Here is a 17988-nt window from a genome sequence, read left to right as displayed (position 1 = left end):
AACCTTAGGAAATATGTTGAAAGCGCCTGTTTTAAGAGTACAGAAAAAGCTTTTATTTTATCTATTTTTTTGGCTGCGTGTTGTTTATTTAAATCTAGTGGCAGATTCAGAAACAATCCCAATAAAATAAATAACACACCCAAAACAGAACCCTAGAGCTATGCTTTCTCTCATGGGTTGTGGGTGGTTTGGTGGGGGCAGTGGGGCTCACCTGACCTCCCAACAGCTGAGTCATTGCTGGTTACCAGGAAGAACAGAGGAGGCGTACAAGGGAAGTTGGCCAGAATTGGCAGAGGCAATCTGGAGTTCATACCAGCGTGTTTGCACCACGCCTACCTTCTCATCCCTTCACCTCTCCTTCCAGGTTAACAGCAGGAACTTGGTTGCTGGGACATCAGGTGAGCACAATTGCACAATCTCACAGTTAAATAATGCTCTGAAAGACCCACAAGGGGGTGGGAGATCATACCATCATGCTTGAAGGCCTCTGCAAAGTGATAGAGGTTTGTCGGCGAGTGATAATGTTGTGGTGCCCCTTGCCAGCTTGGCGAAGAGATGCTTCCCAAAGCAGGGCTGCTTGATCGTTGCCTGCTCTTCAAGTTAAGGGCCGATGAGGAGTATGATGAGCTGGCAGACTTGAGCCTTAAGACAGCAGCATATGAAGTAGGGATTCCCGGAACAGCTTTGGAGTATCCTAACAGGCGAAACAAAAGAGAGGGAGGGGGTTACTCTGAGTTGTGGGTGAGGTATCTTTAAGAACGCACAGTTTTTGTACAAAGCAAATGTGACTTCTAATCTGGTCATGCACAGTCCGTGACGTCCAGCACTTCTTCGCATTCCCATTTGTATTAGACCTGGCTACAGTTACACAGGGACACAGGTGGCACTGTGGGTTAAACCACAGAGCCTAGGACTTGCCGATCAGAAGGTTGGCGGTTCAAAGCCCCGTGACGGAGTGAGCTCCTATTGCTCGGTCCCTGCTCCTGCCAACCTAGCAGTTCAAAAGCACATCAAAGTGCAAGTAGATAAATAGGTACCGCTCTGGTGGGAAGGTAAACGGTGTTTCCGTGCGCTGCTCTGGTTCGGCTTAGTCATGCTGGCCACATGACCCGGAAGCTGTACGCCGGCTCCCTAGGCCAATAAAGCGAGATGAGCGTCGCAACCCCAGAGTCAGCCATGACTGGACCTAATGGTCAGGGGTCCCTTTACAGTTACGCAGGCATTTATAAAATAATAAAAAAATTCTTATTTGTACATCTCATTTGGACCATTTAAGGTTCAAGAGCTGCTCCTGAAAACCATGCAGCCGCTTTATTGTACCACCTGCATTGACTCGTGATCTTTTTTTAAAAAAAATCTTTTAAAAATAATTAAATAAATATAGCTTCATCGACTTCCAATAAATGATCCATTGCAAAGTGGAAGTCAGGGTTTGTTCATTATTCCCTTTAAAATCCTAGGGTTTAAGGTCAGTGAGAAAGAGGGTGAGTGGTTTGAGAAGATACTGAATTATTTGGGTAGGTTTGAACAATTAAAATGTTAAAAGTTAAATAAACCTTGTGGAGGGAGGAGGGTTAATGTATATAGAATTGTACATATGGTTGATTTGAATATGTTATTATTGATTATGTATACTCAATGTATCAGCCGACGGGGGGGGGGGGTTTCACTATGTGGGTTTTGGTTGTTGGTAAAAAATAAAGAAAAATATTATTTTTTTTAAAAAAGGTCCTGAAGTCCAACCTGCTTGAGGGACTATTTCCTTCATTGTGAATCTGTTTATCTTTAAAGCTAATCTGATGTACTGGGCATGCCACCGTCTTCTGACTTACAGATGATGGCAACATGCAAGAAGGCTTTTTCATCTGCAGCATTCCTTCTGTGGAATGCACTGGCCAACGAATTCTCTTTGATTTCAGCTGGCATTTGAGGACTTAAAAGTATGGAAAGACTTCAATTCTGCTGCTGTTTCATCACAACCCAGGCAAGGCAGTGGTGGGGCATGATAGAGCAGCAAACCCAGTGCCACAACTTCTGCCCCATTGCTCATTCTGGCTGTAGTGGAAGGGAGGGAGACAGCTCTATGCTATGCCAGCGATGGCAATGGGGCCCTCCCCTACCTGGAATGCTCCATTTGGGAGCTTTTGGGGGGCTACCGTAAGGCCAGTGGCAATACTTCTGCTTACTCACTTTAAGGGGATGAAATGGTGAGCTCTGTCCCGATGGGGTGACACTAGCATCACTCTGCGGGTGGAAGAGTTTGGATAAAGAAGAGTTTGGATTTGATATCCTGCTTTATCCCAACCCAAAGGAGTCTCAAGGCGGCTAACATTCTCCTTTCCCTTCCTCCCCCACAACAAACACTCTGTGAGGTGAGTGAGGCTGAGAGACTTCAGAGAAGTGTGACCAGCCCAAGGTCACCGAGCAACTGCATGTGGAGGAGAAGGGAAGCGAACCCAGTTCACCAGATTACGAGTCTACCACTCTTAACCACTACACCACACTGCTCTGTGGTAGGTGGAGGGTGACCTCTGCCACCTCCAGTCCGTGGCACAGGAAAGGTTTGTATTGTGCCCTAAGTTATTACCTGTTAGGATGGCCCTGAGTTGTGTTGTTTGGGTGACTTGTTATTTATTTGATTATTTTAATCAAATTATTTATATGGCTTTTGGTATTGTTCGATGTACATTTTCAGCTGTTGTATACATAAGATGCCTCCACAGAGCATCTCTGGTGAAGGGGAAAATTGGGATCAAAATCTTGGTATAATTAAAAGAAACAAGCAGACCCCCAAATACCACCAACCACAGGGCCATATGACCATGACAAGGTGAATGGATATCTGCATGAACTGTCCGTGCTACCTGTTTCTTCGCATGGATATGTGAAGCTAATTTAAGCCCTCCCATTCTGATCATATGGTGCATTATCTTATGCTAAATGCTATGTCCCTTGACCATACAAGAACACAGTAACCATGATATTTAATTTAAAAATTCTAATGTCGCTATAACACTAACAATTCAATAATTAGGAGCTCTTTTAAACATACCGGAAACTTTATTGAGTATAAAACTTGCTATGAACTGCTGGCGTTAATTCCTAAAGGTAAAGGTAAAGATACCCCTGCCCGTACAGGCCAGTCTTGACAGACTCTAGGGTTGTGTGCTCATCTCACTCTATAGGCCGGGAGCCAGCGCTGTCCAGAGACACTTCCGGGTCACGTGGCCAGCGTGACAAGCTGAATCTGGCGAGCCAGCGCAGCACACGGAACGCTGTTTACCTTCCCGCTAGTAAGCGTTCCCTATTTATCTACTTGCACCCGAGGGTGCTTTCGAACTGCTAGGTTGGCAGGCGCTGGGACCGAGCGACAGGAGCACACCCCGCCGCGGGGATTCGAACTGCCGACCTTTCAATCGGCAAGTCCTAGGCGCTGAGGCTTTAACCCACAGCGCCACCCGCATCCCGGCGTTAATTCCTAGACACTCCCAAATATTTACACCTCACAACACATGAAGCTTCCTGTCAGACCTTTGACTAACCTAGCTCAGAACTTCCTACACTGACTGGCAACAGCTCTCCAAGATTTCGGACTGGGATCTCTTCTCTGTCTTATCTGGAGATGTTGAGGACTGAACCTGGGACCTTTCACAAACAAAGTGGATCATTTACCACTGAGGTACTGCCCTTCCTCAGTGCCAGCCTAAGCCCCCAAGACTAGAAAACCTCAGCAGAGTTCACCTGAGCAGTAGCTTCCTCATAAAGACTCTTGAGACTGAAGGGCAAGGCATGGTCAGGGAAAGCAACTGTCCCCTAATGGTGAACGCAGAGTCTCTCCCCCTGGGACGAATGGGCTGTCAGGCACAGTTTGTGCATTTTGCGGCTCTTGTCAATCACCGAGGGCTTCCAGCATTTCGAAATTTACTGCATATTGGCAAGCTGTCAAGTATGACAGACAACTATTATCTCCGATCAGGTGCAGGTGGCAGGAAAAGGCACTCGGCTATCAGCAGGGAGCTCAGTAGACTAGACATAGCGCGAAAATAGATGGGAGCATACAAAAGCTGCCAAGATTGGACCACTGGCCCAGCTTTTGAGGGCAGGGATTTAATGGAACCATTGATAGCATTCGTTCATTTTGTGCAGGGATGGGGAAGCTCAGGCCTGAGGGCCAAATGCACCCCCACATTTGGCCCTTGAGACCCTTCCCCTAGGCTGTGTTCCCCAACCACATACTTTCTTTGAGTGTTTTTACTCAAGCTCTGATAACACTTCTAGACTCACACCTGAGGGCGTTGCTTGCTTGGCCTGCCCCTTTCTGTTTTCTTTCCTTCCCACTCAAAAATTGTTTGGTGAAGTGAGGTGTGTGAGGTTCATTGTAGGAGGAAGTTGTGGTAATCCAGAGAGCTGGTAACAGCAGATCAGCTATTTGGAGGTGTGCCTTTTTGAAATCTGGTCATCTCTCAGAAAATACCCAAACTACTTGCAAAGCACTTTGGGAGACCCAGGCCATTCCAAATCATGATGGGTGGCTTTCAGTATCTAGGGGCCTTCTATATGGGAAACACTGAGCTAAACCACCCCCCAGGTGTACCAACCCATACTTTCTTCAGCATGGAAGGTAGTAGGGATGGAAACCATGACCTTTGGGGTGAACTGAGGGCTATTATAATGACTAATGCACCGCACAACACTGACAGGGATGTCACATTCAGGCAGTGGGTGTTCAAATACAGGGAAGGGAGGGAGAGGCCTCAATCCTATAATAAAAGTTTCTCTTGTAATTGAATTTGTATTATTTGTATTTTTTCCACTTCTCTGTACCTGAAACGGGTCACAAAGCATTTCAGGCCGAAGGAAAAAAGTCTGATATTTAAGATGAGTTACAGTCATCTGCGGAGCAGGAAAATACAGACTTCAGTTTTCAGCTCACGGCTTGATGAGCTGAAATTTATGAACCCAATAGACATGAGCAGCAGAGGGTGTAATCCAGAATATCTGGTCAGGTTTACATCCAAGCTTTCTCAGCCTGAATTCTTTTAGGGTTTAAAATCCAGACACTGTGCAGTATAACTATAATGTGTCCGTGTGGATAATCAAGCGTTAAAGCAGGGATTGCCTTTATTTTAGGCAATCCTTGCACCGCGCCAATTCTTTCTGGAACCAAAAGGGGGAAGCTCTCTCAGGGACAAACCACCATGTAATGAATCCTGACAGGCAGCCTCAGGAGGCAGCAATTCTGAGTGAAAGGGTAGCTGCCTGGCGTTGCAGCTTACAAGGAGAGAGAGGAGAAGAGAGGTGACAGGCAGGTGGAAAGAGAGTTTAATCCTCCACCTGTGGCATTTTTTTGCTCAAGCCCCCCCCCCCCACACCACCAGTATGATCATTACAATTTATTACTTGCCCTTCATCCCAAGGTTGCAAAAATTAAAAACACAACATTAATATTAAAACATAACATTACACAATATTAAAGGGGGGAATGTTGGAGAATTCCAATGGAAATGGAAAAGGGAGTGGAGATTGTTGCAGTTTGTGGTAGGGAACAAAAATCAGGTAAAACTAATATGATTTGTATTTGTTAATATCATTGTTGTTGGTTTTTTTACAGTCCCCAAATCATATGTAGTTAATGACAGGTCTGTTTTGGGGTGGTTTTTTTTTACATTGTTTTGATGTTTCCTTTACATTGAAATGAATGTAAGTTGCATAAACCTAAAGAGTTATGTAACTTTAGTAACTTATGTGGACAATGAGACAAATTGTGCAATACTTTGTGGAAGTTGAATTGCAGTGGAAAGGAAACAGTGCTGATTGTGATGAATGCAGGTTGCAATGAAAATCACTGCTTTCTTACAACTTAGCACTCCCCCCCCCAGCAGCTTTCCTCCTTGCACAGAGCTCAGATAAATACACAGATGTGTATTTATCACATCTTTCATCAGCTGCTTCTGTAGATGGAAACTTCACTCTTGATACTTCAGACATAGCAACATTGGTAGCCGACTTTTGCCAAGTCAGACTAGTTGAGTGCTGTCTATGCAAATTTGTACTTCAGGGTTCAAAGAAGGGGTGTCTCCCACCCCTAGCTGAGGATCCTAGGCATTGAACCTCAGATGTTTTGCATGAAAAGCAGGTGTTCTATCCCTGAGCTATGGTCCTCTTCCAAAGACTGCACCCAAAGAAGATCTTGATTCTGCCATGGTTGGAGTCTTTGACTAGCTTTCTGATCAAAGGCCACCTATTTATGAATGATTGATTCCCCCCCAAAAAAAATAAAATAAAAGATTCAACAGTGGGGGCAGTGCTAAAGGCATGGTGTGTAGCTGAATATGCCCTAGACTTGAGTAACACATGCACTGGTCTCTGATCTATGGGGGAACATTGGCTTCCTCCTACATATTGAGACTTTACTGTACACTTCAGTGGAGGAGAATGCTCTCCTTCTGCGTGAGCAAAAATGCCTCTCCCCCCTGTGCTGAAGTGAATGGGGGAAGCCATTGGAAGCCAGAGAGATCCCTCAGCCCATTGGCCAGCTGCCTCCCCAGGGATTAGTGGTTCAGGGCAGCCATCTTTTCAAAAGTCAGCTTTGGCTTGTTTTCTTGTATAGGAACACATATCCTATTTCAGTTCCTGCCTTGAAATGGCATTCTATTTTTCTTAAACCCTTTTTTATTTCTCACCATAAAGAATTACTTAGTTTTGTAATTTAATACTGCTGCACCCATAAAAAGAAGAAGAAGAAATAGCAATAGTCCATGATCTACCGTTAAATATTAAAATGAAGTACGGGCAGAGGGTTTCTCGCAGTGATGCCACAAGAAAGCTCCACGTAGCAATATAATGCGGTTTTCTTTACAATGCTATCTTCCATTGTCTCCCAGTCTATTCCTTATCATATTTTAACAAGATCTACACTGTCCCAGAAGGTTGAACTTATAGATTGATCATAATTTTTCCTTGGGACTAGAGACTAAGCAAACATCTTGTGTGAAATGAGCCTTTTTGGTATTCTATACACACATTAACCCTTTCAGAACAGAAACTGGTCCTGCAGTTCTGCTTATAGATAAAGAGTGAAGGCTGCAACTTGCTTGATATTTTGATTTCCATGTACTGTATCTTATATGATTCTGATGCCGGTTTTGTTTCTTAATAAAATTTGGACAAGAATGATAAGGAGCAGGGGGTGGGGGTGGGGTGGGGAGCTGGGTTCACATTAAATTGGTTTCCATCCTGATCACTGGGTGCATTTAAATGTGGACATTTCAAGTTTGTTTTGCTAAATCCTCTGGCACTTTTCTTGTTTAAACTTATTTTTAAAGTGGGATTCCCACACTTGAATAGGAGGCAAGAAGTCATGAATTATAATTATTTAATTTGTCATTAAAGTGCTCATCATATTTATTACCCTGCCATTCTAAAGGCTCCAGGTGTTGAATGAGATGAGCACATTCTATGCAGGTAACAATTTTATTTTATCCTCACAATAGTCTTTCTTCTTGGGCGACCACTCATAGCCGAGTAAGTTTGAGTCCGCAAGTGGAGACCAATCCAGGATCCACACATCCTTCCACAGTGGGGACATAGGTTTCCAGGTGGGAGTCCCAGGCCACAGATGGAAATCTCGCCCCTCTTGCATTAAAATCACCCAGGAAGCATCTCAGATGGTATCCAACTGAGAGTAAAAAATAAATAAATCTTTAATGTCTTCATCAGAATCCAGTGTTGGTGCATAAGTGCTTAGAATAGTAGCCTGTTCTTTTTGGCGAGTTTTATTCAAAGGGTTGAAAGTCACTCATTAATGCGGGTAGGGACTTATAGACTCATAGAATCATAGAGTTGGAAGAGACCACAAGGGCCATCGAGTCCAACCCCCTGCCAAGCAGGAAACACCATCAGAGCACTCCTGACATATGGTTGTCAAGCCTCTGCTTAAAGACCTCCAAAGTAGGAGACTCCACCACACTCCTTGGCAGCAAATTCCATTGTCGAACAGCTCTTACTGTCAGGAAGTTCTTCCTAAAGTTTAGGTGGAATCTTCTTTCTTGTAATTTGGATCCATTGCTCCGTGTCTGCTTCTCTGGAGCAGCAGCAAACAACCTTTCTCCCTCCTCTATGTGACATCCTTTTATATATTTGAACATGGCTATCATATCACCCCTTAACCTCCTCCTCTCCAGGCTAAACATGCCCAGCTCCCTTAGCCGTTCCTCATAAGGCATCGTTCTGACTTCTGACAAGAGCTTCACAAGATCGTTTTTGATAGCAAAGCCTACTCCATGCATTCAACGTTCTTGTTCAGGTAGACCTTTCCAGAATAATGTGTAGCCTCCTTTTTCTTCCTTCAGTTGTCCCTCACGCGCTCTTCGAGTTTCTTGAAGCACTGCAATATTGATGTTAAGACGTCGCAGGTCTCTTGCAATGATGGAAGTTCTGCGTTAGTACTGTGAGGCAGGCTGGGCTGGGAGAGGTGCTGACTTCCCTCAACGCCTCCTAGAAAGCTTGTTAGCGAGGTGGAGATTTGAAATGAAGGTTCTCCCTGGCACAGGATTTTGTTCCCCAATCACATCTGATTATGTATAAACTTTGTATGAATTTTTTAAAACGTTAATAGAAGCTTTTATGACGTAAATCTAAAGAGCTGTGACTGAGGACAGGAAATTTCATAGTAACGAAAGGGAAATTTCATTTAGTCTGGTGATAACATCCTTCACTAACACCACATTAGGCAATCTGGTTCCTGACCTTTCGGAATGTAATTGCTAAAGGGGCCCCTTCATTTGATAGGGATTAATGTTAACGATGCCGTTTCATTTAACGGTGGCTGTTTTATGCCACTCATGAGGGTTTCGCGTTCCAAGAGATGTGGGCTCTTGTAAAATATATTTAGAAATGGTTAATACATTATGTAGAAGCAAACCACGCTCAAGTTTGTTTGCTTAGAGCCTGGAGTCTGCACTCAGCAGCGCCAACAGAGAGCAGAATCCAGTCTTGCCCCCAAGAAAACCCATTTCCAGTTGAAGCCCCTCTAGGCAGCAAGCTGTCCCTGCTTAGACCTAGCTCCACCCCACTCCCCACCCCGTAACTTAATTAGAAAACACTGTTCAATAGTATTGCTTCCATTCATCAGCCAGAACTGGCCCTGTCATGAGGCAGAATGAGACTCTTGCCTCAGGCGGATGATCATGATGGGCCCACAGGGCTGCCTTCTCCTGCTGCAGCTGTATTGTTAGCAACACCAGCCACCTGCCCACCACTATTACTGCTGTGGTGGCTTGTGGCAAATGTCCATCCACCACTGGTGTAAGAGGGAGACTGTCGGCAATGTTGCAGCAGACCTCTCTGATCTCCCCACAGCTCACTCACTGAGGGGTCCTTCTTCAGAGTGAGGAGGCCTCAGAGTTTGCTTGTGCCAGCATGGGTGGCAAATCCTGGTCAAAATTTAAGAGACATGAAAAAACAGGATTTGCTACCATCATGACACAGCAGCAGTGGCACAAGCAACCTCCATGGCCACATCACCCACAATGCCTCACTCTCCTCAGAGCACAGGGGATGCTGGCCAATCAGGGAGGAGGAAACGGCAGAAGATGGTGAGGGCAGGGGCAGCAGCTTCAGGCAGTGCAGTGCGCTGTGCTGGTCCTGCAATCCACGAAACCTCTACGCTTCCATTTGTAGGGCGCACATTCTCCACAAGTAGGGTGGAGAATTCTGGGAAACCTCTAGCACACAGCCCTACTCTTTTGGAAGTGCAAGTATGCATTGTCAACCAGGACACCTCAATCCACATACATGTTGATTCACTCAAAGGCCTTTAAATGGTTCATCAAGCAGGGCATCTTACTTTTATATGCTCTAAACCTAAATCTTTTCAGATCCCTCCAAGTTTTAATTGAATGCTGATACATCTTTCAGCTCTCTGACATTAGGGGGGCATTGCGCCAGCAGGAACAGCTGGGTAGTTGTTACTGAAAATATTAACATTTGTTTATTATTGCATTTATAGTCCTCCTTTTCTCCAAAAATTTCAAGGGGCTGCAGATGACTCTCTCCCTTCCATATTACCCTCACAACAATCCTGTGGGTTAGGGTAGGCTGAAAGTTGGTGACTGGCCCAAGGTCACCCGGTGAGTGGGGATTTGAACCCTAGTCTCCCAAATCCTAATCTGGCCCTCTAACCACTACATTGTACCAGCACAGGAAACAAGTACCCTTGCTCCATTATTTTAGCTGAATACCATTTTTCTTTCAACAAGCCTATCCAAACACATAAATTTGTCTTTGTTTTTCATTTTGAAGATTTTTATCTGGCTTTTTATTGATAATTGTTTAATATCACTGCTTAGAATTTATGTTTGATGCTTGCCGATCAGAAGGTCGGCAGTTCAAATCCCTGCGACGGGGTGAGCTCCCGTTGCTCAGTCCCAGCTCCTGCCAACCTAGCAGTTCGAAAGCACGCCCCAAAAAGTGCAAGTAGATAAATAGGTACTGCTCTGGCAGGGAGGTAAATGGCGTTTCCATGCGCCAGAAGCAGCTTAGTCATGCTGGCCACATGACCCGGAAAATCTGTCTGTGGACAAACGCCAGCTCCCTCGGCCTAGTCGTCTGTGACTGGACTTAACTGTCAGGGGTCCTTTACCTTTTTAAAGTGGTTCCTACATATTTCTTTCTTTTTTTTTAAATGGCAGTGAAAAACTAGTAAAAGCAACACAAGCCTTTGTAAAGGTACTTTCTTTTCCACTTCCTCTGTTTGCATTTCCATCAGACAGCAGATGGAAAATGCCATCCGAAAGCACCCTCAGTAATCACATGTGTCTAGCGCATATATATATATATATATATATATATATATATATATATATATATATATAGAGTGATGAGATACTTTTTATTGGCTCAACTAGTATATAAAAGTAGTGCAAGTGAGCTTCCAAACTACATGTTCTTTGTCATCTAAGCTATCGACAAATGTGTCGTGTTTTTATAGACTAGTGGGACCCATAAAAAACATTGTTTCTCCCTGAGTTTCTCCTGAAATGAGGGGCATCAAATGTCCTATCAACAGTGATGAATGATGTGATTATTTTTGGAGAGTGGTCTCTTAGTATGAGTGCAGGGACCAGTATTAACAACTGGGTATCCTGTTCATAGTGCTATGGATTATATATTGTATAACCGAAACGTCCTGAAACGAGGTACTTTCCCCCAAAGCTGGAAACCTGAAGCCAAAGAATTGGTAGCTTATTTCTAATCAGCATGTGAAATTAAGCCACTTCGTGGGCCTCATTGCATTCACAGAGGTGCAAGACTCTTGTGTCATTCCTCCCCCATGGCCTCCCCTTTCTCTTATCTTCTTAAAACCCCTTTCTCCTCTATATACCTTTCCCTGTTTCTTGATCCATTGCCTATCTTGCAAATATCCTTTAACACCTCAACACTGGAGGTCTTATCCCTTATTTTTCTTACCTCCTTTCACCTTTCCTAATTCTCTGCCCATCTCAATAACCTACACCTGCCCTGGTTATTTTTGAGAGATTTTAATCCCAGATGAACTGACACATCCTTCTTTCTTTATAGATGCTGGACTGTGAACATTCTGATAGCAAATCCAAATGTTTGCAGAGGAATGGGGGGGGGGACCACAGGGTGTGTGTGACTCTGATGATGCACCTACCACCACAAAACCCAGGTCAATGAGAACTGAACATGTTTAGCAAGCATGGAATGCTGATTGACTATTGAGGGAGAAACATGGAAAGTGGTATGGCTAGCTTTCAGAGACATTGAACAAGAGCAACTCACACTGGAAGATTTTGTTCTGGGTTCCATTTGTACAATGTAAAATAAATTGTAGGCTCCCTAGAAAGAATATGGCAGTTGGAGGGGTAAAAGGTAAAGGTAAAGGGACCCCTGACCATTAGGTCCAGCCGTGACCGACTCTGGGGTTGCAGCGCTCTTTACTGGCCGAGGGAGCCGGCATACAGCTTCTGGGTCATGTGGCCAGCATGACTAAGACGCTTCTGGCGAATCAGAGCAGCGCACGGAAACGCCGTTTACCTCCCGCTGGAGCTGTACCTATTTATCTACTTGCACTTTGACGTGCTTTCGAACTGCTAGGTTGGCAGGAGCAGGGACCGAGAAACGGGAGCTCACCCCGTCGCGGGGATTCGAACCGCCGACCTTCTGATCAGCAAGTCCTAGGCTCTGTGGTTTAACCCACAGCGCCACCCGTGTCCCTTCACTAAAGGTAAAGGTACCCCTGCCCGAACGGGCCAGTCTTGACAGACTCTGGGGTTTGTGCGCCCATCTCACATCTATTGGCCGGGGGCCAGCGCTGTCCGAAGACACTTCCGGGTCACGTGGCCAGCGTGACAACGCTGCTCTGGCGAGCCAGAGCCGCACACGGAACGCCGTTTACCTTCCCGCTGGTAAGCGGTACCTATTTATCTACTTGCCCCCGGGGGTGCTTTCGAACTGCTAGGTGGGCAGGCGCTGGGACCGAGCAGCGGGAGCGCACCCCGCCGTGGGGATTCGAACCGCCGACCTTTCGATCGGCAAGCCCTAGGCGCTGAGGCTTTAGCCCACAGCGCCACCCGCGTCCCTGTCCCTTCACTAGTTAGATACTATAGAAATGATCCCTGAAAGCATAGTTGGAGGGGTAAGATTACTTTATTACTCAAAAGGAGTGAGTGAGTTGCTTTTCTTGAATGCGTTCAGGGATTGCATGTGCCAGAATTCAGCTTTCTAGCTAGTAAGGAAGTAGTTCAAAAAGTTTGGGTGCATTTTGATTTCCCTGCCCCCATTTTGAAGGGAGCATCATAGAAAAGTACATGGCTGGTAGACAGGAACCCTGTACAAACATTAGATTTTCAGCTGGTCCCCACCCCCACCCCAGTCGGGGGCCCTGCTGTACATGAGCCACATACTCCAGATTCTAAGGCTGTGAAATGGGTGTATTTCATGAACAACTACCCTACAAATTCCTGCATTGCAGGTGGTTGGACTAGATGATAATTGGAATCCCTCCCAATTCTATGAGTCTTTGATTCTATGATTCTAGGAAATGTTGAAGCCACTTTCAGTGAAGCCTGAACACCCATACATATACTTCCAAACACATAAATACACATTTGTGCATGCATGCATGCACACACACAAAATTTAGTAGCCCACGACGTCCTGCAATTTGTTTCTTGAGTATGATTTTTTTTTTCTCCCTAGCCAGCATATTAAGACTCCTATCCTTTCTGGAGTCAGTCTCATTAAATTATTGATAGAAGCCTAGCTATTCAGCACTTGCAGCTGCTCAGAGCTTGATATGATAAGATTTAGACATAATTCACCAAAATAACACCATAGGCAATGCAGACTCATGGAAATTCTCGGTGGTTGGAGACCTCATTTTGCAGAATGAGAATTTAGATTCACTGAGCGATCTAATTTAATGTGTCAGAGATGAGAAATTTGTTAATATTATTCATAAGGAACATTAATCCCATGTAGTCCTTGATCAAATCATTACATTTCATCCAGCCTGTAGCTACACCGGGTACGGGTGAGGCAGTGGCAAATGTTCAGACATTAGCAGCTGTGGGTCGAGAGCTGGAGACTTTTCAAGTCTACAGGCTGAAGTATCACATTTTCTGCCCGCCAAGGAGGTACAGGAAGGTAGGAGACCTCTCTCTCAGGTACACAGCATCCTTGGGGAGTTGTCAGGGAGACCAGAATCCTATCAGGGGCACCCTTCCACACCTTTTGTGCAGGGCTCTATGTCAGCAGGTGCAACCTGCTCCCTGCTATAGACGTTTGCCTTCACATTCATGGAGGGCTCTATATGGAATAAAGATGACACACCAGAGCGGGTGGGACTTGGTAACACATCCCTTCCACTGTTGTGTGTCATTACTGGCATGTAAGAGCAGTGAACATCCAGATAGGGATTCTCATAGGAGCACCAATGCAGAAAGAGTTTGTGGAACTGTTGGTGATTTTTAAAAACTCATGTGACTCTTCCTTATTCCATTTCACATCAACTCTTTCCTAAAATCCAATCCCTTTCATATTTTTTTTAAATAATTCCTTCTGTTGCTTGTTTCTGTCTTGGGCATTAATTTGCTTTGCAATTACTATTAATTTGGTGCAAACGAAGAGAACAATACACACAAACACACACATACACACACACACACACTTAAAAAAACCCCGCTTACTTTTTTATTCCTAATCTCTGCACCTAAGGCTCTGTGTCGGGTTCAAAGTAAATGACATTTTGTCAGCATCGCAATTCAGTTTGTGATTAATAAATAAATAAATCCTGAAAATTCACCAGTCTTTTCATGTGAATTTCTCCCAATATACACAAGTTTGTCGGCAATCTTGCTGACAAATTAGACACATTTGGGCCTGTTGTTTTCACTAACACATACAGTTTATGTAAATCTCGCTCCAGTATATGCAGTTTTTATGTGGGACAAATGCACTGAAAAATTCGGAGATGCGGGAACTCTGGTTATGTGGGTTTTTTGGGGGAGGTGTTGTTGGGATTTTTTTACATATTTTGGGCAAAGTGTGAAATTGGCAGGTTAGCCTTCCAAAGTGAACTGAACTGATTTTCTTTATGATCTCTACTTCTGATTGGCCAGAGTCACACAAGTGATCGGCCCAGAGAGCACTGCCCTCACTTAATCCAGCCTTGTTTGCCATCACTGATTCAAAATGGGTGGCAGCTTAGCACAGCCCTATTCTTAAGTAAAGGGTTCTGACTGCCTAGCTGCAAGCTGTGAGTTTTGAGTGACAGTTGGTCAGTGGCTAGAGCTCAATGACATTTACTGGTTCTCTAATTAGAATACTTGCTTATAATACTTGCAAATGTGACCTTCGCTTGCACGCGGTGTTTTTCTTTTTTCTTTTCTGCTACCAATCATGTTAAGTCAAATGTCACTAAAACTCCGAGACAGTTTTTCTCCAAGCTGCAACTTTTAATTATGTCTTCCTGGAAGAAGTGCCTATTTTATTTTGATACCCTGATGAGCACAAGTCAACTGTTTTCACTTCAAAAACCACAGTGTTTGCCACGGTAATGAGTAATTCTTAAAGTTAAGCTGCCAACCTAGGCACACTTGCTGAGGAGTAAGCCCCATGAACAAAATAAGGCTTACTTCTGAGCAGATATGCTCAGGATCGTGCTGTTAGAAATAATTTGATTTCCCCCCTTTGCTGACTTTTGTTATCCCTATATATTTGCGAACAGTTTTTAAATATGATATTGCCCTTGGCAAATCTCAGGTTTTTCCCATTACATGAATGATAATATATGAATAATGATCAACTTTTCTGGCAACCAATAAAATTCAAAGTATGTGAGACTGCCATTTTAGTATTACAGGCTCTGGCCTGCCTTATACCTTACGGGGGATGTTAACTCTAGTCTGCTGAGCCAGAGACCAGACACCAAGGCAGGCTGGAGAAGTAGGCAGAAATATGTTTATTTTAATATGATTGTGAGATATATATCTCACAATCATATATATATATATATATATATGACAATATAGAAGCCTATTTTGGCCCCTTAGCCCTCCACTTCTGATCCAGGTATACCACAAAATATACCTGAAGGAGCGTCTCCACCCCCCATCGTTCAGCCTGGACACTGAGGTCCAGCACTGAGGGCCTCCTGACAGTTCCCTCACTGCAAGAAGTGAAGCTACAGGGAACCAGGCAGAGGGCCTTCTCGGTAGTGGCGTCCGCCCTGTGGAACACCCTCCCTTCAGATGTGAAGGAAATAAACAACTATCTGACTTTTAAAAGACATCTGAAGGCAGCCCTGTTTAGGGAAGTTTTTAATGTTTGATGTTTTATTGTGTTTTTAATATTCTGTTGGGAGCCACCCAGAGTGGCTGGGGAAACCCAGCCAGATGGGCAGGGTATAAATAAATTATTTCTCCTACTTTCATTGCTCGCCGTGTTCTAGAGAAGTAGGGTCTAGAATGCTCTCTAGTGATAATGTGTCAGCCAGCTGTTCCTGCTTTGCTTCTCCCATTATTTCCCAGCTTTGCCCCTCTTTGCTCTTCTCTCTCTGAACTGTGACCCTCTGCAAACCACTGTTGTAAAGGTTCAGGAGAAGGGGGAGGCGGCCTCCACCATTCCTCCTCAGTCCAGTTCCTGGTTAAACAGACCCATGCAACTGTTTATAGCCATGATCACTCAGCCTGCAGAAATTAGGACTCAAGCAAAGTTGTAAGTCTTAAGTCATAGTTGCATGTGGACTGAAACCTGGTGATGAACCTGGGAAGGGAAGAGAAAACTGTCTCCCCCAACTCTCCCAAAATCAGGATTTGAGGACCTGGGAACCACCGGATGCTGCACTCCAAATCCCATCAGTCCCAGCCAGATTGGAAAATAATGGCAGGTGTAGTCCATAAAGCACTGCAAGGTCACACGCTCATCATCCCTGCCCTGAATGGTACTACTTTTTTCTAGCTTGCCTGGAAGACATTAGACGCATAATCATATTTAAACAAGGAGCAGCTATCTATGTAGGATGCAAAATCACCTCCTTTATTTTTGAATGCAAAGGCATTAAATGTTGTTTATGGTCCAGCAGGGTAGAAGCTTAGCAATAAGCCTCCCGATAAAATAAAATAAAAATGATGGTATCACATATATTTACCTAAATATTTGTATATGTTTATACTAGGTATGTATCTCTTTTTATTGCATCTTGAAGTACTGCATTATAAAAATGAAATATAAACCTCTGTACTTGTACGTATTATGAGGCCATAATTTTGTCTCAGTGTTCTAATGACAAGGAAAACCCACTCACATGCACTTCTTATGGTTTATGTTACTATCTGGGACCTTTTAGGCATGCTTGGGATGAAAATCAAATTACTTCCATAAGTCTTGCCCAGACATAAAAATAGTTGATTTTTTTTAATTTTTTTAAAAAATCGATATACTTTTTGAAAGTAATTCTCCAAAATCTAAATTATGATCCTTAGGAGGTCCAGGGGTGTGGTATTAAGGGCCCAAATAAGTAAAAAATTATCTGGTCAGAGATTATATTGACTCATATCATTGCCAGTAGGTCATGTCATATTAAGTTATGTCATGTTATGAGATCCTGTATTTTACAGGGGTTGTGAAGTTTAGCGCTAGAATGATATTGTGTATAATTTGGCACTGCTACATACTATGTGTTCAATATGTTCATGATGCATTATGCACTGCTATGTGCCCTTGTGTGTCATTTATTGCTATGTATTGCTTATTATTATTATGAATCGCATTTATATAACTGTTTTAGTCCCCCCCCCCAATATAGAATCGCTATCATGTGATGTACTGACATAGGCTGTTTATTATGTTCTACGTTGGAAAAAGCCTGTGGTATTTTGATGCAGGGTCATATATACCTTTAAAATAAATAAATTAGTTTCTCTTTTTGGGAATACCTACAGCACTTGCTAAGCACCTCTCCTTTTACCTACGGCTCATTTGCACCAGAGCCTACTCCCCTGTATTGCCTGGTGTTTGACTAATCCTCTGCTCTCCGACTTAGTGCCTGCTAAATATTTTACAGCCTTCCACTCACCTTGGTGTGCATTGTCAAGACCTTTCTGTGGCTTAGTCATTCCCCCAGGAATCCCGCAAATTAATCACTGGATGTGTTGTCAGCACTGCAGGAGACGCTTGTAAACAGCTTTTGCTAACACTTAATTAAACTAACCTCTTACTTGTGAAGGTTGAAATTCATTCCAGTCCACAGGACCAACACTATATAACACCCCAGCCTCTTTAGCCCATGTATTCATCCACCCCTTCATAACCAGCCATCCTCCCTTTCAGAAACTGGCCCTACTGAACATCTTCCAATATAATAATGCCCACTCACATCACAAAGAGCTCATAACCCACCTACTCTCAGCAGCCAGAAGCATCATAGCCAGACACTGGAGAGACCTGTCCAGAATAAGCATG

At 44.0% G+C, this 17988-nt stretch overlaps 1 protein-coding gene across 4 annotated transcripts in view; it reads right to left on the bottom strand.

The window, feature by feature from the left end:
• CNTN5 (contactin 5) overlaps window positions 1-17988 on the bottom strand; it is a 657243-nt gene that overhangs the window by 241597 nt on the left and 397658 nt on the right. For 3 of the 4 annotated variants that reach the window (XM_082219029.1, XM_082219028.1, XM_082219030.1), the window contains exon 4: window positions 470-694. The exons of the other annotated variant lie outside the window; for it this stretch is intronic. In XM_082219029.1, the coding sequence (XP_082075155.1) occupies window positions 470-694 (225 nt within the window). The remainder of the gene's footprint in view (window positions 1-469; window positions 695-17988) is intronic. 4 annotated transcript variants of the gene reach the window in all.

The sequence above is a fragment of the Podarcis vaucheri genome (assembly GCF_965113315.1).
Source record: "Podarcis vaucheri genome assembly, chromosome: 4".
Taxonomy (NCBI): Eukaryota; Metazoa; Chordata; class Lepidosauria; order Squamata; family Lacertidae; genus Podarcis; species Podarcis vaucheri.
The sequence above is the reverse complement of the archived record's forward strand: the minus strand, read 5'-3'. Positions and strand labels throughout refer to the sequence as shown.